Source organism: Sturnus vulgaris, chromosome 3, assembly GCF_052056855.1.
Source record: "Sturnus vulgaris isolate bStuVul1 chromosome 3, bStuVul1.hap1, whole genome shotgun sequence".
Classification (NCBI taxonomy): Eukaryota; Metazoa; Chordata; class Aves; order Passeriformes; family Sturnidae; genus Sturnus; species Sturnus vulgaris.
Genome location: NC_142245.1, coordinates 27,702,973 through 27,729,519, shown reverse-complemented (window position 1 = coordinate 27,729,519; position 26,547 = coordinate 27,702,973). Strand labels below are relative to the sequence as shown.

The window sequence follows — 26,547 nt, the reverse complement described above, 5'->3', positions numbered from 1 at the left end:
TCCCTCCCCTACTCCAAAGAGGTTCCAATTCAATGCCTTCCACAGCCTGCATCTCTGGCTAAAAGGCTGCATTTCACTACAGTAATATTCAGTATCTGCACAAAATTGTTGCACCCCACCATGGCTGAGCATGGCATCATACCTGCCATGATCATAAATTGCCCAGTTCTCAGACCAGCCAGGTCCTAGGTGTTCTTTCACTGCCTTTAAATTGAAGGCAGAGAGAGAGAGCACACAAAAGAAAGTGGGAAAAAAAAGAGTGAAAGCAAACATATACAAAAAGTGCATGCAGAGCCAGATTTTTTTTTCACTGTGGAGTTTCAAATATTCACCACTCAAAATTCAAACCAGATTTTCAAGAACCTAGGCCCCAGTGGTTTCTATTGTGATAGTTAACAATTTGATAGTTAAACAGATTTTAACAGTTATTTAGTTAACAGCTAATGAACTCTACTAAAAAAAAAAAAAGCCCTCTTGCAACTTAAAACCACATTTTTTTGCACACAAAAGACTTCAGCAAAAAGTCATGCTCTATATTTTGCAAGTCCTTGCTATTTATTTTAGAAAATATGAGAAAATCTCTCATTGCTGGGGCTTTTTTTTTTCCACAATATGTCACTTTCCACACAGCTGTGAGAGGATGAATTGTGGCAGTGAAGTTCATGGTAAGGATGAGATTTTGAGTAGAGGAATTCCTGTTCACTGAAGGTCATGCGTCAGAAATACCCTTTTCAGTATATCAGGCTTTAAAAGGACAACACCTCACTTCCTGGTCTGAGCTGAATCTGCTGTGAATTTTCAAAATAACACTGATGTGTTTTTAGTGGTTCAGTTTGTAATGGCTAAATCTGCAGTTAAAAACCCCCAAAGCCCAACAACAACAAAAACAAGGCTATCATCCTGTAGCTGGCTGCACTCAGTATGTCTGCTTGTGGTTTACTTGCAGAAAACTCCAACAACAGAGGAATTGCTTTATTTTAAGGAGCAGGGGGAAAGTAATATTTTCCCATTATGATCTGTTCCTATTTATCTTTAGACACACTTCTGTGAGGAGGGAATATAAAGTAGTTTTTAGTTTTAATATTTATTTTATTTGCAAACCATTTTGTTTTGTGCTTGAACACAAAGAGCAGAAAACAAAACAAACTCAGAGAGAAAAAGAGAGCTATGACTATATTTTCTCCACCCATTGCCAAAAAGACTACAAAGAATGGAAAAAACAATGTCTCACTTTAAGCCCCAGAACTGGTTAATCAAAGCAGTTGATGATCACACACACCAGCTGGGAAAAAAATAGCCTTCTATCCATACTGTACTCATAACTGCTACCTCTGGCAGCCTCAGATGGAAAACAGGAACTTCCATGCTCCTGTCAGAGGTCTGCAGAGTGAGGAAATCTTCCAGCAACCCCCACAAAATGCACTGAGCCAAGGTGCAAGAAACCTCCTAGTGGGCAGCTACTGAGTGACCAGAGCAGCAAGGACACAGCAGTGACCCAACCCCCTCAGCATCTATTTGGATGCATCATCACCTGAGGATGAGATATCCACTGGGACTGGAGGTATCAGAAGAGCCTACACAATTTTGTAATTAGCATAATAAGGCTTTGGTGTCAAAGATACAGTGCTCTATATAAGCAAATTTTATAAACCATGTGGAATAAGTTTGATATAACCTAATAGCCTTTCAGTACATCTTGTGAGCATACTTTTGTGCCAGGTTATGGGATCACACTACACTCAGATTGGTTCATAAGACCCCAGTGGATTGTGCATGGCCTGTGATGATAAGCTTGTCACAAGCATTCTAACAACAATATCAAGGCTCATTTATCAGTGACACATGTTTCTCTGGGGAAACACTGAGGTACTTCAGACATTATGTGGGTTTTTTTGCAACTACAAGCCCAGTTTTTCCTCTTCCTCCTCTCCCTGCTCAGGCAATACTACCTAGCAGGACCAGCAGCCAAGACAGCTCTGATTCACACGCTCCTGCAGAAAGCAAGTGGGTGAGGAACTGAGCCTTACTACCTTCATTTAAGGGAAGAAGCACTCAGCTCCCAGTCAGATCTCCAGATAAGCACACAGGTTTCAAAAAAATCTCCCAACAACAGTCCATCCTTGTGCTCCATGTTACTTTGAAGAAAGTTTTCTCCCATGCAGGTCTTTCCCACCAGGTTTTCAACTGATCTGTCTCACAGAGAGGGGTTTCACAGCCAATAGAGTGACCCAATCCAAACTACCCAACTTATCACCATTTAGTAGTCCTCTTCATGAGCTAGAACGGGAATAAGTGTCACAGAGTGTACCTCTTCACCCATCTTTTATTCCACAGATTCTATGGAAAAGGAGGATATTTACCAGGCTCTCTTAGCTCTTTAAAATACAGTGGGGGGGAAGGAGAAGAAGCAGGGGGAGGAGAGGGCAAAGGGACAATAGGAACATTTAGCCCTAATATTTAAAACCAGCACAAGGTACTTTTAAAGCTCTACAGGTATCTGGACTGCCCTTTTGAAGCTGAGTCTGCAAGTCAAAAATACCACACAGTTACTCAAACAAAACAGATCTTTCCCAGCTTTTGATCCATACTGCTGCAGGAAAGGTGGTTTTATCTTCAAAATCAATTACTAATATTTGATAAATTTCTACATGATCTGTACGGTGAAGAGGAAGATTTTGTCTGGTCTTTTCTCAGTAGGCAGTCTGAAGCACATTTATTTTTACTCTGAGAACCAAGAGATTCAAAGCACAGTCTCCAAATGCTTCAGAGGAAGTTACCCTTATCAGTAGTCTTTAGAGAAGTCCTGTACACCACATACTCGGGATCAAGAAGATGTAACATGAAGTCTATAACCTAAAGGAGGTTAAATATGCAACTACCAGCATAGCTCCCTTTTCAGGAGCTTTGCAGTATTGCTTACAGTATTAAGATCATCCTTTAGGTAAGTGGAAAAACACTGGCTACAAAATACTGTCTTATCCCAGATGGTGATGTCATGATTATGTAATATTATCCTCCAAAGATTACTGTATATTAAAGAATATGCTGCATTTCCCAGGCTTTTCCCTTGCATAACTTCCCAGATGATTTGCATCATTGAACAAAGGGAAACAAGGCTCTCCAGGCTTGACAGGAGACTGCCTCCCCCTGCACAGGAGTAACTTCTCTTGCTCACTAAATCTGGGCTCATCTCCCTGCGGCCTCCCAAAAGATTTCACCACACACCAAGTGAAAAAACATTTGCCCCAGCAAACAATCCCCCCACCCCAAAGGATCATAGCTCAGGATCTGTACTCCAGCTGTTTCCTGGGTGCTGTTAGTCCTGGGGAAAGGAGGCACTGCTTCTATGCAGTACAAGGAAGGCTCTGAAGCCTTGTGATTAATTAAGCATGGTCAGCTTGACTCTCCTCAGGAAGAATGAGGAAATAGAGGTAGAAGAACCTGTTTGATGAAACTTTGAGCACTGAAGCCTGAGGCAGGAGCTTTGGTAGAATTAAACACTTTCTTTTTCCTCCCCTTTGCCTCCAATTTGTTTATAACCCATATACTGGCAGGGTCAATGAACACACAAGACGCAAAAAACAAAGAAACAAACCCTGGGAAAGATATAACCAATATCCTTTTGAATCAAAGGGATCCAAGCCTTCTATACAAGCACAGATTTAGAACTTCATTAAAGAAAGAACCCAAACCATCCCTCATATCTGTCATGCTGTTAAAAACTTCAGTATTATTTCAGATAAGATTTTTACTTCTACATGCTACAATAACCAGATGCAAAAATTTTAGCCATTTTCTAATCATAATAGCAACAAATTATGAGAGGACTGAATCAGTCTGACTACTGCACATACACTTCTCACGCTTAAGGCATATCGATTTCCTTGTATAACTTCTAAAACTACTGTGAAGAAACAGTTTTCCCTTTAAGCACGACTAGCAGTGAAGTGTCATTATACTCACCCTTAGTTCAAATAATGCCAACAACGACTGCAGTCACTGGTAGCAAATTAACTAGTGGGAGAGGAGGAATCTAATCCAAACATCCTTTACAACCTCTCAATCTCCATGCACAACATGGCATATTGAGATGCCCATACAACATGAACAGCTCCAATGAAAGTCAAAAAAGCTAAATGTGAAGGGCTTTGCAATTCATGGAAAAGTGAAGAATTACACCAGTACATGCTTCTTTACCCAAAGGTCTTGATTGCACATTGAATACATTCATCAAATTGATATCCACTTAGGAATCTACTGATGAAAAGTACTGCACAAATTTGCTGTTATTTTACTCTACATAAAGGAAAAAACATGTAAAAATGCCCCTAAACATGACAGTAAAATTGAAGAAGGATCTTCCTTTTGTCAGTAAGGATCTGGTATCTTGCTTCATCCTCTTGCTGTCTCATTATATGAGAGTTCTAATTAGTACAGCAGACAAACAGTGAAAATGTGAGAGTGACACAGTCCCTGTAGATCAGCTTCTATCGTGACTCAAGTGCTGTACATGTCTGTGTACATACAGAGCACTGATGATAAACACCACAAGCAATACTGGTAGTCAAAAAAAGCTGACAGCAGTAACCTAATTTTACTTCAGAGGGTAGATCTAATCTTGGGACATGATCCTGTCAGGAACCAAGAGTCATAAACTTACTGGAAATCAAGCAAGTTCAGCATTGCACTGAAGACACTCAGCACCTCACAGGTTCAAATCCATACTTTTAAAAAGTCACTTCCTATTTCTCCTTTGTTTACCCTGGCTTATCCTGAACAGTGAGCTTTTCCGACACAGAGATAACTTTGGAAATGATTACTCTCATACTCTTTGATGATTTCAAAAGGCAGGAAAGAATCTCTCCCCTTTTTGAGGGCCACCCAGCTGAAGCAAAGAACATTATTTTTTTCAGGCATGTTAATAGGAGCTAGTAATAACTCAGAGTTTCCTTGGCCTTGAAATACCTGACCAAATTTGCTTTTGTTCTTTCTCAGTAACATATTTTGTTCCTGTATTTGCTGTCACACAATTATGTTTGCAACAACCCTAAAAGGGAGGCTGCCCAACAACTTCCAACCAACTTAATCTCTTCCTATAACATGTATTCATTGCCCTAATGCGTTTTAACCATTATACCTGTCTCTCAAGTGGATGGAGCCACTGGGAAACACAGTATAACAAAGCAGGTCTTCAAATTAAGCTTTCCAATGATTAAATATGTTAACTGTAACTAAAGCTGCTACTAGTCTCACTTTCTCCAGGAGAAAAAAAAGGAACAAGAGAATACACGAGCATTGGAGAACAGCATCTTCTTTCCTAGAGCCTAGCCGTGAAAAAAAATACCAAATGTGTTGGATATACATACCCAAATAAATGAAGATTAATTATTTCATCCCTTTGCACCCCTATTTATGCCAGTTATTCTGAGCCAAAACGTTTTGTGGTTTTGTTTTTTTTTAATCAAGCTAGGAGATTTGGTAAATGCAACCTGTCACCACAATTTCTTAATTCTGCTGAGAGCAGAAGAGAGGTACTTCTCGACTGAGGAGCTGCTAACAGCAACCAATGAATCAGGGATTATAAGTACCACTGGGAGAAGAAGGTACACGAGGGAAGTGGAGCTGGAAAAGTAGTATCCCTTAGAATAACAGGATTAAAAGAAAAGACGACTGAGCCTGTGGGTTTGAAAATGTAAGCCTTGGGACACGAGCTCTGAGCTTCAGGGCAGACGCATTTTGGGACGCAAAGGAATTACCAAGCTGAGTTCCTTGATTACAGCTCTTACCAGGAATCTGGTTTGTAAGCAGGGATACTTTCAGGACCCCTCCCATACACTCTCTTTTCTGCTGTTCTGCAGCCTTGAGATGAACATCTAACATACTAGATTCATATTTTAAGAAGTGAGGACACAAACATTAACTTCTTAATGAAGTGGTGATGACTGATAGGGTCTCACATGGTACAGTGGACCTGCCAACAATTTTAATAAACAAATCTGTATTCATCTAGTAGACATTCAATTCCAGGATATATTCAAAACATTCTGTCGTAACAAAGTTTGTCCCTAACCAACATGACTTATCCAGGAACTTAAACCCGTGACACCAGGAGAATTTATTGTATTTAAGCACCATGTCTTTTCACATTTGTCTAAAGAAAGAAAATCATAGCTTCCATGAGGTAAAAGTTGTCACAGTATTATAAGCTCCCAGTATGAAATAAAGCTATTAACATACTTCCTTAAGCTGCTACTCTAATTCATGTTCATGAGCCACATATATTTGAAAGATGAAGCAAATCCATTAAAAATATTTTAAGGGCACCGGTTTCTTCCTGTAGATCACTGAGCAGTGTACTGCAAAGTCAATATTACATTTTGGATAGCCATATAGAAATGTGTAAGTTCTAAGTAAAAGTACATTCTTCTCAACAGATAAGAACTAAGTAACTGAAGCCTTACATTCACCACCTTTGCACACTAATGCCTCCAGCTTCATGTAATATCACATAATTAATATTCCCATCACTGACTACTTTTAGTATGACAGACCATAAAATCCACGTTTCAAACACTTTTTCTGTAGCATCTGCACAGTACCTTTTGGATGAAGGAAACACAGGTAAAAAGCTTTACTACACTTACAGGTCTAGATGTATCAGGAATCCAAAGAGCGGGCCCCTTCTTCACTGTGAAAGGGTGGTAATGGGTATGTTGTGTCCTTCTCCCACTTCATTTGAGCTCCAAACACAAACTATGAATAATTTTGCAAAGCAACAATGAGCAGCTAAATGAACACCCCCTTATAATTTCCCCAGAACCTCTCTTTCTAAAATTCATTAAGCCCCAGTTGCTACAATCTGCTCCAAATTTTTCCCAACTGGGGCTAGTCCTGAAGCACAACATGTAAACCCCAAGCCATGTCAGCACATCCGGGGCAGTGCATCTGTGGCTTTTTCAAAACCAGGGACAGCCTTGTGTAAACCACAGGCCAGCAGTCTGCCAGGCAGGCAGCACCAATATAATCTCACTGCATCTGTTTTATAAACACACTCAGGTGTTGGGCTATCAGGCTTTGCTGCACTGCACAGCTGCTCCACAGCACACACCAGCTGTACTTACTGCCTCTTCACACCACTCCAGCTGGAGGATCCTAAGCCTTTCCACTCTTGGTAACAGAGGCAAGACCCTTAAAAAGTAAAATTAAATGTTCTGTTTCTTTCAAATGATTGACTAAAATGGAAGTCCCCTTTCCTCCAAATTTAGTGCATGAACAGTCAAACAACGAACACTTTGACTTCACATTTTCTCTGTTGTTCTACCATATTAACTGCAGTTATGGGGCTATAAAAAATATACAAAATTCTAAGTTAGGATGGCAACTTTCAAAGTTTCAAAACAATCGATTCTGCATTTGCACATTCAACTATTCCAGCCCTTTGACTGCTTTATATATCTATTCATACACAGGTAGGCTCAATACCAGAGGCATTCTGAGTAATACACACAGGATAACCCCCAGTGGTAAATTTTAAACTGGAACAGTAAAGCTAGTGCTGCCCCCAACTAATCATCCAGAGGAGCAGCTCAGCTTCCAACTACAGACTCTGCTTTGACAGACTGGAAACCAGGTTTTATAGATCCACACCTCTACAGAAAAAGCTCCAGTGTCAAGAAGGCAGCATAACAGAGGCCCTGCATTTCTGTTTGTTTACTACAACTGAAGGAAAGCATCCCCACAATAAAGTGGTACAAGTATTGAAACAGAAAAAAAAACCCTTCCAATCAAGCCATAAATCCATTAGCCTACAAAAGGTAAGTTACAAGGAGGAAATAGAAATGTAACAATAAGAATCCTCCTTTTACAAAAGTGAAAGGAGAGATTGACAGATGAGGGAGAAGCTTCAGGACAGAAAGAGGTATCTCTAGAAGTATGAGGCAGAAACCTTATTCCACTAGTCTAGGTCTCAGCTCCCTGTCTCCCCACTGCAAAAATGAAACCGACACTAGCATTGCAAAATTGTGAGATTAAAACCACAATGCTTGTGCCATACTTCTGGGCAACATGGAGAAATCTGCATCCATTACACTTCCTCTCAGGAACTCTGTTAAGATGACTATACTCAAGATTTTCCAGACTCAGATTATTTTGCTAATGAGTTTCATTACAACCTGAGACAGATAAGATCTATGTATCACTCCATGTAAATCAAAAGCAGACAAAGGCCTCTTCTGGAACCACTGATATAAAAGGCTGAATTATTCATTTTTTAAATGATTTTATACTTGAATTATAAGTGAATGTTTGTCCCATCATTTCCATTACTGATGTGCTCATTTGTCTGAGGGAATTATGTAAGTGGAAATAAAGGCAATAATTAAAGAAGAAAGAGGAGATAACATGCTATATCACAAGCAGATGCAGGACAACTAAGTATGTAAAAACTTGCATGACCAGTTCACAGCATGCAAGATTCTAATGAAGTTATTACACATGATCTCACAGCTTACGCAAATTTCAGAAAATAACGTAATCAGGATCAGAAATACCTTGTGTACTGTGAAAGTTAATTCACCAACTCCACCTGTTACCAGAAACACTAAGGAAAACCGAGCAATACTGATGATGGCTATTTTTTGTGGATCTGTTTTGATATTTTGAAACTTTTAGTTAAATAGAGCCTGCTGCAAAAAAAGATCTCCCTTATTTGTACGAACTGCTCTATTACAAAGTGGCTTCACTTTGTTGACCATCTGTCATATTTACATGTTCCTTGGTCTGGCACACAAGCTTCAGCCTCTTTCTCTGCTGACTCATGTGAATAAAAACACTCTCCCCTTAACTCCTCAGTTAGACAACTATTGCTTCTCCAAGGGCCATCAAATACATTTTTTTTAAGTTACAATAACACAATCTCTTTTGCATACTTCTGTCCTGTAAAGTAGAGAGTTTTTATTTTGCTACACACTTTCCATGTCTTTTGCAAGCCACATCTAACTTGATACACAGGTTATTGCACTCCAAAAGTGAGGTTGTTTTTCTTATTTTACATCACAAACCCCTGCAGGAAGAAACCATGAACTCTCTGTTTCTGCACAACCTCATGTTATCAAAGAGAAACTAATAACTCCTACATTAAAAACTGTCACGCTGCCAGCATGTGTGCATCCATGCTCTGACAAGGTCTCAGCACTTCGCTCCTGTCTCACTGGGATATCAGTAGCATCAAGTACATTTTCATAGCTGCATAAAATGTCTCCGAGACTTCACATTTTTTTGCATCACAAAGTTCATTAACCGTGCATAAATCTTACAATAGAGGGGCTCTGCAGAGCAGCATGCTGCTGCTGGGAAGCAGATTTTGCTTGCAAGTCCACAAATAGGGTGCAGGGCTGATTCACAGTTGCTGGAAGAGCTGCAAACTTTTTGGCAGTTCTACAAAACATTTGGCCTGCAATTTGTCTTACTGATCACTGCCACAATTATGTCCAGGTCCCAAAGAGAAGAAGCCCGTACAGTCCAGCAAGGAGACTGCTGTAGGAAGAAAAGGCTTCACCAGAGGTGCCCCCACTTCTCACTCTGCCTGCCTTCCCTTTTAGTCAGATTGGTTTTTTTAACCTCAGTCTTCCAGGAATAGCCTGAAAGACAAAATGACATTCCCACACTTCACATCTGATTTTCAACCTGATTTTTAAAAAGGGTAAACTTTAGAATACACTGTGGGTTTTGAAAGCTTTATGGTATTAATAACACTATTACAGCAAAACAGTGCTTGGCTGGAGAGCACACACATTTTAAACCAAATGTAACATGTCACAGATTGTCAGTTTGATGTCCAGAGTACATAAAAACAAGTCTAGAGTTCAGTTTCATATAATTTGTTCAAATATCCAGTGATTTACTACAGTTTTATTAATGAAGTGGCAGCCAAAACAAAAATGTTAAGGTTTAGGGAGTTTTTCTTAGTTTAAAAACACTCCAAACAATACCACCTCCAAAACAACGCATATTACCAAACTGAAGGTTTGATGGTCAGAACTGACACTTCTGAGCAAACACATTCACAAGCAGCTCACAATGTACTCACAAACCCATTCATGCATAGTTTAGAAGCTGTGTTGACTGGGTTTTTTTACTCAGAGGGTGGTTGGGCATCAGAACAGGCTCCCCAGAAGAGCGGTCACAGCACCAAGCCTTTGGGGCACATGGTGATTCTTGAGTGACCTGGGCAGGGCCAGGAGCTGGACTCAGTTATCCTGATGGATTCCTTCCAACTCAGCAGATTCTGTGATTCTATGACAACAGCTACAACCACTCACGAAAAAAACAGCTAGATAACATTTCCAAAAGGCTGCTGAATCAGGACCCTAAATTCTTCATGTAATTTCCACATTGCTGAAAAGTTTACAATAGGTCTCAATTCAGAGAAATACATAAAGTTCAATACTAAATATAGAAGGAATTCAATCAATGGTGATGTAACTAGCTAGGAGCACAGAGGAATCAGTATGTATGCAACTAAATGATACACATTCTCAGTAGTTTCAGCAACTGAGAACACCACTCGAAGAACTACCCATTAAAATCAATATAGGAACGTCAGCTTTGAATCTGTGTGCAAGACAACTTACCTCTGTCTGTCCTCCAGTCATTAATAGCACTCGCTACAAACTTGCGATTTTTGTTTGTTTAAGGTATATTGATTTTGCTTACTCACACATCTACTTATAAACAAAACTGACACAAGAAAGCTTCTAGGGTTTTTGCACTGTTCTGGGCTGTGATGAACATAGGTCAATTGCTCCTCATCTATTTTTGTCACTGTACTACTATGGTAAAGTGAACACTCATCAACAAAGAATCATGACCCCACATTTCTGCTAAATGATATATCCTAGAAAGTTACATTAGCCCCCACCCAAGGCCTCTTGCAACTAATGGACAAAGCACTCAAGAAGGAGCATGGACTGTCAAGAAAAAAATCACGTAAAGAGATTATAGGAGCTTGTCTAGGTCATAGTGTCTGGGCTGCTCCTTAGAACTGTTCAAAATAAGTTTAGCTGAACTTGCATTTTAAAACCTTTCACCCAGCTTTATAAAAAGGCATATGAAAAGTTACCTCCCAAATATGATTACTAGACTAACATTACTTTTAAAGTTTATATATAGATATATAACTTAGAGTTATACAATGTATATATCTAAAAATATATAAATATATATAATTGATATATTAACTATATAGTAGTGCCTAAGGGTCATCAGAAAGAAGCCCAAGGTTTTGCTTTTTAGGTGAAAAGCTCTGTCACTTGCTTCTGATTCAGTGGATAACACTTTTAAAAAATAGGCATGAGGTGTTAATAAAATTCTTCTTTCCTCCTTTCAGAGGCTTGGCATGGCTCTGAGAAGTTGCTAGCAGGAAGAAAAAAGAAGTGTGATAAAACTTAACATAGCTTCTCTCAGCCCAGTGACATTACTATATACTACTATCCCCATATATCACATCCAAATTTGATTATTGTACTGTAGCAGTGTAACAGCCCTATCACTACAGAAAAAAAGCTCTAATGTAATAACACAATACCAGCTTGCATTGAGTTATATACAGAAAAATCCTGTAGTTCCCTCCAACTGGGCAGTACCAAACACTCTTGAAGCTAGACAGGACACTAACAAACAACTAGAAGTTTGGGAATCATGGACTAGATCATATGGGCTGTCCCTCTAAACACATCAACTCCTTGAGATAAACACCACATTATGCAAAGCATCAGGAACTCCAAATATCTCTAACAAAATTTCTGCTATTGCCTCTCCCCTTGATATTTTGAGTTGGAGACACCAAGCAAAGCTGAGCTGATAGGCTGCTGCCCAGCTATTACTGCAGCCTTTCACATTGGTAAGCATTTTCCTAGTATTTCTCTTGGCTTCCCCAATCTGCCTTTTTGACTTGTGCTTGCACTGGAATTTTTTGAAGACAGAAACCATCATTTCGTGTTAATTAAAAATAAATTACCAAACACTAGTAGGTATTTTCTGTGATTAGGAGTCCCTGAAAATCCCAACAGTCACTAACCTAAGTTTTTTAATAGCGTTTCCATTGCTTGGGAGAGCCCAGTTTTCAGGGATAGATCACGTTCCTACAACACCCCACTGAGTCTGCTAAAACCAGAGCATTTTGCCTGAAGTTCAAACATACACATTACATTTATTCCTTCCAACACTTCAGTAGTATAACTAACTGGAAACTCAGTGCATCGCTCCTTTCTGACTGAAAATAGCTGCTCCAACAGCCACGAGCATGATCAGCTCCCTGCTGCTTGCTGAGCAGCACAGCAGGGACATGCTCTGGATGACAGCAGCTGGGCAAACGCCACAGAGCTTCAGACACTGGGGATGCTCCTGAGTCCTACTGACACGAGCATCTTACAGGCCCACCAGAGTGACAAAAAAAAAGAGGAAGGAGCTGGACTGCTGAGAATAACAGCACTATGGATATAAGGGAAGTAATAACATGGAAAATGAAGGAAAAGTTACGACAGCTGAGACTTGAGGACAAGGCGATAGTGGTGGATTAAAGACAAAAGTGGGCAAAGAGGTCAAACGTTCAAGAGGTGCCAAGGCACTGTGGGGTCACAAGGAAGGAAAAGGCAATGAAACTCAGAGGAAAAGAAAAAAAAGATTCCTCAGTAACTCTTAAAAGAACCATGTGAGAGAGAAAACATAGTGGACACAGCACGAATGACTTCAAGCCTTTCCTTTTCCAATGCATTCTCAGACATCATTTTCTAAGGCCACAGATCAATCTCACCTTGAAATAGAGGGAAGTTGACAGATGCCAGAAAGACTTAGGCAATGAGGAAATTTGGTCCCAGCAAGAAAACTGTACTTGGACTAGATCTCAGTAGAGATCTATAGCAAGACATTTCATTCATTCATTTCATAGCCTGCTAGTATTGCCAACATCAAAATCTTACGCACTATTGTAAAACTTGCCCTATAATTTCTTGACCATCTTAAAGTCAGAACAGATAAAGACAGAATTGGCAGCACAACGACAGAACAGATGATAAAGAGGAAACTGAAGGAAAACAGGGAAGGACATTAAAAGCCAGCAAGACAGCAATCTGCAAAACAAAGCAAAGCAATTCCAGCCATTTCCTCATCACCTATGCAGAGGATGCATCAGTCTTCCCTTCATGTTTCCACCACTATTACATCTGCTGCATTGCTACTACATCACTTGCTAAATATGCATATAAATACTAACATTGCCAAGGCCATCTATCTTTTAATGATATTAAAAAAGGCCAGTGTACTGAGGAATGGAGAGTTCTAAATGCATAAGTAATCCTGGTCGCCCATAATAAGGGGCTTGTAACTTATTTATACACTCTCAAGTACTGAAAGATATTAAGCTGGAAACACTGAGTATTAAGTTTCCCTACTCTTCATTTAAGACACAGAGATATCAAAGGGGCTTACTGTTCAAACAACACAGACATGAAATTTATTTGGTAACATCTAGCCATTATTCATGCTTTTTTGTTCCTGCCTGTGATGAAATTGCCCAGCAGGACACCAGAAACAAGCAAAATTATTCTATTGTCTGGAACAATCAAATCAGCTCAAGTTAGCCGATATAAGGCAGAAATGGATGCTTGCAAGCCTCTGATGAAACCAAACTTTACTTTTTTAAATTTTAAGAGCTATGGTATGACACTGCTTCTGTTCCTCAACAATTCAAGCCCTACAGAGTTCAGAGAGAAAAAAGCCTCTTAGAATTGTGTAGCATTTCTCTAACACAACTTCCAATAAAACAAACATTAAAACTCCTGTTAAATTTAATGGGAACATGCCAATATCTCTAGGTTTCTTAGCTGTACTATTCAGAAATATGTGAAATCTTGGCTTCTGTAACTTCTGTCAAATCACAGCAATGATACTTGAATATTATGGATACTTTTAACTCTTGGAGGCATGCAAGTGAGAGGACACTTAGAAATCAACATCACTCGCATTTCAAGCCACTGACTGAAAAATTATCAGAGTAGATAAGAATTCTGCAGATATTCTTGCATCATATTCATTTGCATTTTCTTTACCAAAATATAGTGCAAAGTACATAACTGCCATGAAAGTTACCCAATCTCTAGAATGGCTTACTAGCTTTAGAGTTGCAGCTTCATATTAATATTACTGAATATGCTTTTAAAATTGTCTAGTGACAGCCTGCCAAACAGGAAAGTACTTACGAAGTTAAAACTTTTTGCCAGCATTCCCCCCAAATGGTAGAAACCCCTGTAACAGCTACAAAAACTTGACTCAAAATTACCCAAAAGGGCACACAAAATACCCCATTCTTCAGGCCCTGCTCTAGCAAAAAGGTTTGTTCAACCCCCACCCCCAGTCCAAACTGTCAGTTTTCTAAGCTGTCTTTGGACTTCTGATCGCTTCCATATCCAGATACTTCCTACCTTTCCATGTGAATGGAGGAAAAGTTTCTTCTCAGTCCTCTCTGACCACAAATATCCCATTGCTTGCATGCTCCATTGTTCCCAAACCCTCTCTTACCATGAGCTGCAGATGTCTTTCTCTTGCAAGATAATAGCCGGGGTGGGGGAAGGGGATTAAGATAGTATTGGGTAAAACAAAATCGAATTTAACCAGCCAATTCCAAGCAAAAAGCTCCTGTCTCTAATGTTTTACAAACTATATTCACAGTCTCTTTTCAAAATCTGAAAATTATCAAAGAGTTCATTTAAATAAAAGTTATGTACAGAGTAAAGACAAATCACATTTAGTTGCCAAGTTCCACCATTCTAACTAAAATCAAATCCTCACTTTAGCAATATTTAAAGAATTATGGATATGGAAGACAAAATCAGTTTGATGCTAGAGAACAGAAACCAGATTTACATATGCAAGATTTACAGAAGAATAACAAATCAGTAAGAAAAAAATACAAGTAAAGGATGTTGTTAACTGCCATTTATTCTTGGTTTTCCTTTCGAGCACAGGTCCCTATTGAAGGAAGAATTCAAGCTGGCCTGTATGATATCCAGTGAACCCAGTGATATCAGTGGTTTGCTCAGGACCATGAAGTACTGTACAGTGTCTACAGAACCACCTGAGCTGGAATAATGACATGCACTGTCTTAAAGCTGGTACAAGAAGGAATTGTTTTTACTCTACTTGAACACTTCTTAAAAGTCTAGATTTGAACTAGTACCTGTATGAACTAGACTCTGCTACTGGTAGCTTTTCTCTAACAAATACTTTCTACAGAGCTCAGCAGAATTACTTTCACTATGTGGAACACTGACAGCAGAGGTACAACTGACACCAAAGAAGGTTCTAAGCATCAGCCCCTTATTATCACATCAACTCTCATACCTTTTCTCTGTACCCTTCCCATGGGCAGCTCCACACAACACTGACTCTTTTTTCCTTCCAACTAACCCCTTCCTGCCCCTAGCATGACCAGCCTGACCCTGCCCTTGTAGAGCTTCTTACCCTTTCAGACACTTGCATAGCGACCCAATCTTTCCTCAGCACAGCCAGCAGACCCCCCACTCACTCTCAACTAGCTAATCCATTCTTTATAACACCCATCCTCATTGGACATGGCTGCGACCTATTAATGGCAAGGCTGTTCCCACTCTTTGGTAATTAGTAGAGCTCCAATTTACCGAGGTGAGATTGCTTTCAGCACTATCTCTATTCTCTTACAATCCATCCTCCCACAGAACTTTGTATCAGTATTTGGTATTAGCAACAATAGGATGAGATTCTGATCAGTGGTGGGATCAGCTCCTGACCTACAGCTATGATAATTCAGTGCTAAGTGAAATGCATGCTCCACTACACACTTTTCATGCCCTGAGCAATTTTTTTGCACATCTGAAGTGAGACTTCAAAAGCTAGACACTCAGCAAAGCAGGCAAAAAAAATCCCAGAGTGGGTCAGTGATCACCATACGGCCTTCAACCAGCCAATTTGCCTATGCCAGCTCATCCCTGTCTCCTACACGTGTAGCTTTCTGCTGTTGCCAAAAGGGCAGCTGGAGTACGTGGTGCGGCAGCAACTATTCATTACCCTCCTCCAGGTTTCTCCCCATGCCTCATCTCTTCCTTTCCCCACTTTGTCCTTTCTCTCTCCCTGCAGTAACAACAGCAGAGGCAGCATTTTCCCCCTCTATTGCTTCTCAGCAGACTGGGAAGCACTGCAGGTAAGCCGGAGCTGTTAGTAGAGAACATTTCTAGCAGGGAGTAGGAGTAGATTTATGCAGCTGTAGAAAGGGATTGATACAAGACAGTGGGTGAGCTGTGTGTGACTGTACCACATCCCCAGCAGAGAGGGAAAAAGAGAAGGCACAGGAGATGGACTGTGGCAGAAGGCAAGGAAGACCCCTATCTGTACAAAGTTTCTCCAAAATCTCTGAGCTGCTCTTGACAATCACTTAGCCTCAGAATGAGAGACTCTGTGAAACCCTGCTGAGTCCCAGTAGCTCTCTCAGCCTTGCCCCACAAGCCTGACAGACCTTGCTCTATGACCACCTTGTCCTGCAGAAACCTCTCAAACAGGACCTCAGCAATTTCCCTTTCATTTCAACAAATATGATTCCAATACAAGCTTTTCAGCAGCCCATGAACCACAGTTTAGATGAGATCTAAAGTTTTTGCAAGTGACATCCTAGGCCTTTCAACGCCACAAGCACAAATAAATTCAGTCAGCAGATGAAATTAAAAATGAAAATATGCTACAGTCACTTTCTGCCAGCCCAATGCCAGCCCTCAGCAGTGTGCAGCACAAGCAGAGGTGAACTCACAGGGTGACCTGCACTACAATGATGATAATTCCATTCTCTGTCTGCCAGCTACAACAGATCACCTGCTGACTGAAAGGAGTTCCCATTCCAACAACAGAAACGGCATTAAAAGAAGGAAAAAAATAAAAGCACCTAAGTAGTCTTTCTATTTCATTCAGATTAGAGGCACTGGAAAGAGACAGTTCTATTTCTCACATCCATGGACAGCTCACAGAACCAAGGACTCTGACGAGCTTTAATTCCTCCCCTGCTACTGCCTTTCGGGTGACATTCAGAGCTCAGATAACCTAGGTGTTTAACTCTATAGACTGCAACTTCTTCCCCAAGCCATTTCCTATAACTCATCACCCACTTGCTACTGAGATATTAGATTAATTCATAACAAACTTGCTTTATGCAATGGTGGCACAGTAACATAGCTAACTTCACACTGGCAAAATGGAAATATGAAAGGATGCTTTCAAAGAAAGTATAATGTTTTAAATTTAGATCTGAAGAAGCCACACTGAAAGAAGAAAAATAATATGGAAGATATTTTAGCAAAGAAAAGCTCACTGACATCTATGCGGGTTTTTTTTTCTCCCCTGACAGCATTAGGGATTTTTTTAAGACAGCAGAAAATTAAATTTCTTTCATTAACTTAAATATAGTTGTAAATTATTTTCAGTGGAAATAGAGGCTTTTCTTGTTTAACGTTGTGATGTCCTCACTGATTTAGTGAGCTCTGCTACTCAGCCAGCAAAAGGATTTCTTAGGACAACTCAACAGGTTTCCTCATGTACAGCCAGGCTAATGGCTAAGACCCTTAGATGGAGTCTTTGGCATAGGTCCAATCATGCTGATTTCATCTGTCCTCAACTCTGGAAAGTGGACTTGAACTCAGAACCCATACTACCAATCATCCACACACATAAACATTGATCATGATAATTTGCAGGAGTGGAACCACACAGCTAAATATCAATGGAATTTTCCTTCCTGATCTCAATTCCACTGATTAAAATGTAGCTGCATTGCCAACTCAAGTGAATCATTTACATATGCCACATGTAAGAAAGCTAGATAAAAACATACTTTATCATTCCCTGAATTACCTAACTTAAAAAAAATATAGTCAGAGCTGTCAAGTTGCTAGTTTGTTTTTCAATCAGAACTCGCAAGCGGTTTATTGTTCTGTATTTTCTGTTTTTCAAAGCATAAGTTCACCTGAATCCTCTTGAATACTCGGTGCCATTCTGTATGACATTTTCTGCACTTGAAAAAAGCCTGAAATGTCATAAATCCAAAGCTCTCTTTAAAACTGCAGTGTAGCCATGACTCAAAAAATCTGCAAAACTGACACTTTTACTGTGCTATGTCTGTATTGATGCACCACTAGAAAAACAGCCATCTTTTTAATTGTCACTATACCTATCTTAGAAACCCAAACAAGTATTTTCTATTGATCTTACCAAAACCCCACAAAACTATGTATTTTGTTTAAAAGCCTTCATCCAGTAAACTCTGAATCACTGTTTCATGCCACAGCTCTGAAAAATTAAAAAAAAAAGAAATATATATATATTTTCAAGGAGTATATGTATCATAAGGTTAAATGCAACCGCTGAACACTTTGTAGATGAAAGGAACCAGGATTTTGCATATCTATCCGACTTGTGTTAATAAAATAGACGGTATCATGATTTCAAGCTTTGTACTTGTTTATCATTAGTATTTCCACTGTAACCATGGCATCTGTATATAGCACAGGCCTAAGAGAAAAGTATCCAGTATTTTCCTAAAAAACTCATCTGAGAAAAACAATATAAGTATTTGCACAATGGCAGAAGTCAATTCAAATTTGGTGAGCTGGTTAAAGTGAGAAACAGTTTCCTCTTAGGGGATAAAAAACCCCAAAACATTATTTTTTGTGAATCTTTTTTGCATTTTGGAACTTCTGACAAGAGCCTAGAAACCTAGAAATATAACCTTGACCCTAACGCAGATATTATAAAACAAATTCTGAAATTTTCTTTAATAAACCCCCATGCAGTATTATATGAGATCAAAAGCATTAAAGCTATTAATATGTTGACAAGACCTGTTCTCAGCACATAAACATTTTCTCAACCCTCTTTTAATAGTGACTGCAAAAACTGTTGCATCATTCTGAAGGTAAGGAGGGGCAGCAGTGCAATTACTCAGATCACACTAAACAAGTACTTGGTAGCCAGTTCCAACTTTCAGGACTGCTTAAAGGGAAACCCTCAGAAAGGCATAAAAAGACTTGATGGTCTTCAAGTGTCTTTCAAGTGTGTAGGCTGCATTTATTTGATATTTCGGGCAGTAAGGAAGAATGGATTATTGTGATTGCTGGTTTTAATTTGCTTGTTACAGAGTTCGGAAAGAGTACTACAAAAATATCTGCCTTAAATGCCAAGAGTGAAATGAAGGAACTGGTCTTCTTATTAAACAGAAAAAACTGACTGTATCATAGCAGCAGATCTTAGCCCAACATTGGTTTAGGCCATGTGCATTTTCCTTGTAGTGGGAAACTTATTCACTTTTCAGACAACTCCTTTTTCAGGTTTTAAAGAGAGACTCCAGACACTGATGAAGATACCAATAAATCTATTTACTTCAGTATGGACTCTATAGAGATGTCATGGCCACAGGTCTTCTTGTAACTCAATGAAAAATGACCCAAAACCGGTGTGATTTTGCAAGAGTCAGTTCTCTGAAGGTCCCTATCTATTAATCCAATAAGCACATTCAGTATTACAATTACAGAAACACACTCAGTAAATAGGAAGATTTTGGAAAGGGCAAAGCACAATCCTATAAATACCTTCCACCCCCCCATTCTAACTGTGATACAGGGGGGAGGTGTGTGCTGTCTACAATCTAATGGTAAGGATTTACAATACAAAACAAAGTAAATGATGCTTCAGAAGCTGCATTATATTGAGCTGGCCAGTTAAGATCCACTGCCATGTCCTCGATTCTGTCACATCAACAGACAAGCGTAGTCACTCCCTCGTCTCCTCCCACCCACTGAATGCTGGACAGCAATGAATCCTGATGCAATAAAAGCCAGCATTTATCTGATTCAGCTATCTAGTTCCTCACAGATCCTGTTTACAATGGACCTCAACCTGTCAAATTCCACTACTTATCTAGGGAATGTGTTCAGATATTTTGACTTCACCTTAAATATCAGAGCCAGGATGCACCCCAGTCCCACCAAAATCCAAACTTGGGATCTGGAATCTGCAAGGTCCTTCCAGATTTGGTGACAAACTCACAACATACACCATACACAAAAGAACACACAAAATTATTATTCTTTCACTAAAAATCTGTGCCGATCTCCCATTGGTCTCAAAGATGAAACCTCACTTAATTTCAGGAGAGTTCCAACTTGATTATCATTCAATCCAGGTAAAAGACATCTGCAATACTGCTGCATTTGTCTTTTCCTGATATAGCTATTTTTCCTCTTTCTATCACACACTTTCACCATTTGAGCTTACTAATGTGTAGTTTCATACAGCATCAGAATAATCTAGAGTATGATTATCACAATGCAACACATAGGCAGCAAAAAAGAAAAATATTTTAAAGTTGTAAACATAAAAGTTTTAACAGCAAAGTTCATCAGCTCCTAATCAGCATAAATAGAGTCTAATTCTTTCATGCCCCTTCATCATTTCGCCATCTCTACATCACTATATTAAGCAAACAAGCCCCAAAGAATACATAAAACTCAGACCTATTAATTCTAGCTATTTTTTCTTTGGTCCTGGGTTCTTAGTCTGTTTGCCAAAAAGATACTGGCTAGTATCCTTGACCATGAAAAATAAATACATAAAAGGATGAGCATATATAATTTCAGATGGGTGGTCAAGCAGGGCACACCGTAAATGAGACGATAGCTACTGTTGTTTTATTATGCATCTCATTTAAAGGATATCCACCATTTAACTGTTTAGCTGCAGATATGTGCAATGTGCATATTCAGATTTCCCATTTCTTCATTGTTTGATTGGCTTCTCCCTGTTAAATCACACTACCTGGGGATGTCAGAGCAAGGATTTTCCAGCTTTTTTGTACTCCCACTGAGGCACGTTAACCTCTGGGTCTTAAAGACGCTGTGAAAGCTGTTAAGACACATTGTGTGTACAGACAACAGGATTTCTCTAGCTGGGCCCAAATTCCACTAGGACCCTTTCATCAGTCTTTAGCATTTGAAGAAGCATTGCGTTAGATCTACGCATAGAGGTGTCGATCATCTGGAGGAAGGGAGGAGGAGCATCAGTGTTGATGCAGTGAGCTCTCAAGTGACAGGAAGACCCTGAGGTGTCTCGTATCAGAGGTCAGGTCTGGATTTTTAAGGCTCATCATTGCCCGGCTAACCAAGAGTAATTCACCCTAAAATGATGAAACTCATCTAAGCGCTGGATCTGGGTTTTATGGTAACGTTTTGTACGGATGCATTTGGTTCAGGTTTTTCAGACTCAGAAAGACAACTAGATTTGTATTTATGTCACATAATTTTACAAACTTGCGTGGTAACTACATACCTCTTACTTACATTCAGCATATTTTTCTTTCCTGCCTCGCCTGTAGACCACATGCATTAGTTATATAGTAACCATGACTATCTCAGTATAACAAAGTGTGGAAATAATGAAAAGCCTTCAGAGGCATTACATGCCCTTGGCAACCTAGCTCTGCAAGACAGATGTTGCATCCAGAGCCATGCCACTGAAAATCGTATGTACATGTATGTATCTACAGCGTGAACACTTACCCAGTCCTCGAAGTGACGGCTCCCGTTCTGCAGCAAGTCCTCAAACTGTATAGTGCAGTTAGCTACAAAATCGTCGTACCCGATGGGGGCATCATGGAAAACAGCCATCTCTATCTTCCTGCCATTACAAACGTCGGTGACAAATTCATCGTTCCAAGCAGGACTGTTGGTCTTTTGCTTGGTCGAGGTCTGCCCGATCCTGGAGTCGTCCACATTGAGGGCGATGTAAGGGTCCAGCAAAAAGGTCTGTGGCCTGGGACCCACCGCATGCCTCAAAGACCACGCCGTGGGTTTCAGATTCACCGCCTCGCAGATCTTGATTTTCAGCAAGCCATTGAAAACCACCATGGCTGGATAGCTGCACTTTTCCCAGGATCAAACACTCACTCAACGCACTCGCACCGAGAGGGAGGGAGGGAGGTCTCGCCAATAAATAGGAGGGCAGGTCTGGGAGTGGGGGAGCAGGGTACGGTGCGGGTCTCTTCGCCCGGCTGCTACCTTTGATTATTTAGCCTTTGCTCTTGCGACACCCAGTGAATACATTTATTTTCTTGCCCGTGTTTCTAACGGAAAACAAGGGAGGGGGGCCGCCGGGGAGGGGGAGGCGGCCGTGGCTGCAGGAACCCCCGAATGCAATCAAAACCCGAGCATAATCAATCCGGGGGGTAAGCAAGAGCCTTCTCCCTTCACCCTGACCATAATCCTGGATCAGTCCTCGCAGAGGAAGCAGAGCCGCGATCCCGGGCTCCCGCACACGCCAGTCCTGCCCGTGCGCCGCACAACAATACACGCACACGCATACACACACACAAACACACACACACACACGCACACACACACACGGATCAGAAACACCGGCCGACCCACCAGCCCTGCCTACTGCACAGCCTCCTCTCAGCAAACATCCACCCGGGGACCTTCCATCCGCGCCGCCGCCGCCTCCTGCTCCGCCGCCGCCAAGGCCGAGGACCCAGCGGAGCGACCCCCGCGCATGGGGGGCGCCGGCAGCGGAGCGGCCCGCGCGGGTCTCGGCGGGCTCCGGCTGGGCGGCCGCCGCCCTGGCGATGGGCAGAGCCGCCGCCGCCGCCTCCCGCCCGCCTCCCGCCCGCCTGCCGCCCCCCGCCCGCCTCCCGCCCGCCGCCTCCCCTCGGCCGCCGCCGGCCGCCTCCCTCCGCGCAGCCCCCGCCCGCTGCCGGTGCCGCTCCGCCGCTCGCTCCAGCGCAGGAAATGCGCAAAAGACGTCAGTGTGTGTGTGTGTGGGGCGAGTGAGCGGCGGCAGCCCCGGCCGTGCGTGTGTGTTTCTGTGTGTGTGTGTGTGTGTGTGTTTGAGTGTAGAAAGTTTTGCCTGTTGGGGGAGCAGCGCGGCCGCCGCCAGCCGGGAACCGCTGCGGGGGTCGCGCTCCCCGGGCTGGGCTCGCCGCTCCTCCACACCCGCCGGGCGGCTTTCCGCCGGGGACACTGCCCGCCCCGGCCCCACGCTTCCTCCTCACAGGATAAAGTGGTGAACCGAACGTGGATAAAGCACCCCCGGACGCCTTCCTCCCCGACCGCCTTTATTAACGTGTTTGACCACCGAGGTCCTGCCCGGAGCGGGACCACCGCTCACACCGCGCCGGGCGCTTCTGGCGCCGCGGTGCCGGCGGACACCCCTTCCCGCAGGGCTTCCCGCCCCTCGTCCTTCTCTCCGTGATCCCCGGGATGCCTCTGCCCGCTCCTGACGGGCAGCGAACTCCGCCGCCCCCGCCCTGCCCCGCCGCCTGACAGCGCCGAGCCCCGGCCCGCGGCTCCGCCACCCCCGCCCGCCGCGGCAGCGGCACAGACAGCGCTACGTCAGCGGGGGCCGGGCCGGGCCGGAGGAAGAGTTTCCCCGCGGTGTGCGAGCGCCGGGAAGTGCCGAGCGCCGCCAGGGGAAGCGGCCTCCCGGGGCCCGGGCCGGGAGGCGCTGCCTGGGTCGGGACAGGAGGCGCCTGTTGGCCGCCCGGGCCCCGGCGGTGGGGCACTGCCAGCCCCTTTGTCTGCCGCGATCACCTGGCCCCTGCCTGCCCCACCTCAGCCCGCGGCGCCTCCCCGCTGCTCCGAGCTGGCGCTGAGCGGGAGACCGCAGGCCGGCGGTCGCCACTGCCCTGCGAACGTGCTGAAAAGGAAAAAAAAAAACCCAAACGTAAAAAACCCCAAACTTCTGAAAGGGTAAAAGGGTGTGCGTACTGTATTCTTGAACGTTATCCGCACGTCATGAAAGATTTCAGTCATTTTTCATCACCGTGGTACCAAATCCACTATGAAATATACCCACGAAGCTACATGCAGCCTGACTTTCTCCTCCTCAGAGCAAACGTGCTCGAGATCTGGATGGTTTCCCATGGTGAAAATTATTACTGCCTTAGTTATTTTTAGCCACTGATTTTGCCTTTGTGTGTGTGTGCTTGTGTTGAGAAATTCACCAGGAAATTGATGGACTTTGCCCTTTGATGGGATTTGAGTTCGCTGTAATATCACAAGAGAAGAGGCATCAGTCCTGGCACCCAGGAGAGCGGCTGGGGTGCTTCGAAGAATCAGCCACAGTAGAAAGAAGCTGGATTGCCTGGATCCAGTTGAATAAGGACATAAAAGATGAGCATCCAGTCCTTGATCTGGACCTGATATTCCTGACTGGAGAGGAAAGAACAGATAATTATGGATTTCTGCAGATAATGGCTCAGGAGGCAGGTGTTATATTTGGAGCTAATGAAACAGCTCCAGTATCTGTGCTTCCAGAGCAGTTTCCAGATAGGAGATACGGTACTAATGAAGCCAATGGGTCACGAGAGCATTCGTGTTAATGGAAGACAGACTTTCTGGTGCCTGTTCCCACTTAGTCTACTAGTCAAAATAGAAGTACAGTAAAATCTCCATGTTCATTATCATCTTGACAATCTCCAAGCAGAATCGTTTGATACAAAGCTGTGGTATGGAGCCAATTATGGGAAAGGTCTTCCTTTGCAATTCAGCCTTTCCCGGGCTCACAGCAGCTGTGATACATCTATCAGGTTACTCATGTAAAAGACCATACTTGCAGGCCCCACCAGAAATACAAGAAGGACCTGCTTCTTTCCTCCCAGCCCCATTCACTACCTGATGCATACAGTACTATATATTAAGCTATATGGTCTTACATTTAGTGTATGAGAAAGAACACTATCATTAAATCTTTTGTTTGGTTATCTTTGTGTTTTTGTCTCAATAAGGGCAATGTAAATAGTATGCTCCATTTCCTTAGATACTTACTGGGAAACATAAAGCCAAACTGATACACTGTTTAATTTTTTTCTGGTTATTTTTAGAGAACTGCAACTGTATGTATTCTGTATACCCAAGGTGAGTAAACAGAGTCTCCATGGTGAGTTTAATGACCTAGCATCTCTCTGAGATTACACATGGATATTACGAAAGTCTGAATAAATACAGACATTATTAACACAGCATACAAAATAATAAATAGACCTTATATTTGGCTAATTACATATACAGTCTACTGCATACCTAGCTAAGCCCTGATCCCTAATTTGAGCCATCTGCACTTTTCCATGCACTGAAGCAAGCTAAAGTTTGGTTTCACAAATAATTTCTTCTAAGAATAAATGTCTGCCTGCATGAACAGGGATTTAACACTCTCACTTAGACAGCTCCAGCCTTAGACTGCTTAGGAAAATATCCTGCACAGTTTTAATTTGCTTCTAGATTTTTTTAAAAATTATATTTTAGAAAAGCAGGTCTATGTCGAGACTGAACTTTTATCACTAAGCAGTATCTTCCTGGTTCACGTTCGTGATTGGACCTCTGTCCTCAGACACCCCAATGTATTCTTAAATTTGCCACTCTCCTGGGGTTTTTGGAGGTTGCCCCTCGTACTGTGCGGTTCATATGTTTGTTCGATGCATTAAAAGTTTTTTATTTTTCAGGTGACCCCATCATTCCCATCTCTCTATTTACACCACGGACTTCACGGCTGGACTGGTCCCAGTATCGCTGTCTGTCATTAAAATCCAATAACGCAGGTACATGGAGCAACATTGCAATGCTTCTTGGAAGTTCATCTAAAAACTTCTCAGCGGTCTCAAAAGCTCTGAATAATACATAGCAAAGAACATTCCAACTATTAAGTACCATTTTTCCACTTGAAAAGTTTTTTAATATTTTCTTGAATTTTTTTTCTGTTCTACTTCTCTGCATGTGTAAGGATTTGGTTCTTTAAGAGCTGAAGTGCAAAAGCTATTCTATTTTGTACAGGGAGGTCTGGAGATGCAGCGCTTGCAGTATTTCTCCTGCAGAAGGGCAGTAAGAAGTATTCCAGATGCATTGCCTTACTCTAATGCAAAGGCTGCAGCAGCACAGTAAACCATGGCCTAAAATTTTATTCTGTTTTAGCTGTTTTTTCCAGCTGTGGTGGTTTTTAAAATTTTTAAAATACACAGAGGATCTATAGGGCTCTAGACTCAGGACTGGTTAAGGTGATCTGTCTACTCTCCAGAAATAACTTTTGCTGGTAGAAGCCTCTCTGTTCAGCACTCTGAGAGGAAACAGCCTTTGTATCAGGGCTGCTCTCAGTGTGTGCTGCTCGACTGGAAAAGGAAAAGACCCCCAAGAGATCATAAAAACACAGGCTAATTGCATCAGCTTCTATTTTCATTCTTACTTTAGGCAAGAGGCTACATCAACCTGATAAGGCATAGCAGCAATGGCACCACCAGCACGCAGTCACCTGCAGACAGCGGCCTCCCAAGGCACGGTTTTACTCCCGCAAATCCCTTTTAGGTTGCGCCTGCCCTGTTTCAGGTAGTGGCGGTGGCAGCGGCAAGGAGGAACGAGCAAGCTGTAGGCAGCCTGTAATCTCAGACAGCCCCTGACCTTTCCCTGGCCTGTGCATCCTCCAGAGCTCTGTGGAGAA

The 26,547-nt window shown here is 42.0% G+C and overlaps 1 protein-coding gene across 2 annotated transcripts in view; it reads right to left on the bottom strand.

The window, feature by feature from the left end:
• The window catches only part of PRKCE (protein kinase C epsilon), a 283,897-nt gene extending 261,338 nt beyond the window's left edge, over positions 1-22,559 (bottom strand). The window contains exon 1 of one of the 2 annotated variants that reach the window (XM_088161260.1): positions 21,624-22,559. In XM_088161260.1, the coding sequence (XP_088017386.1) occupies positions 21,624-21,971 (348 nt within the window). In that variant the 5' untranslated portion in view covers positions 21,972-22,559. The remainder of the gene's footprint in view (positions 1-21,623) is intronic. The other variant, XM_014877250.2, reaches the window with a different exon arrangement.
• Between the last annotated feature and the right edge of the window lie 3,988 nt (positions 22,560-26,547).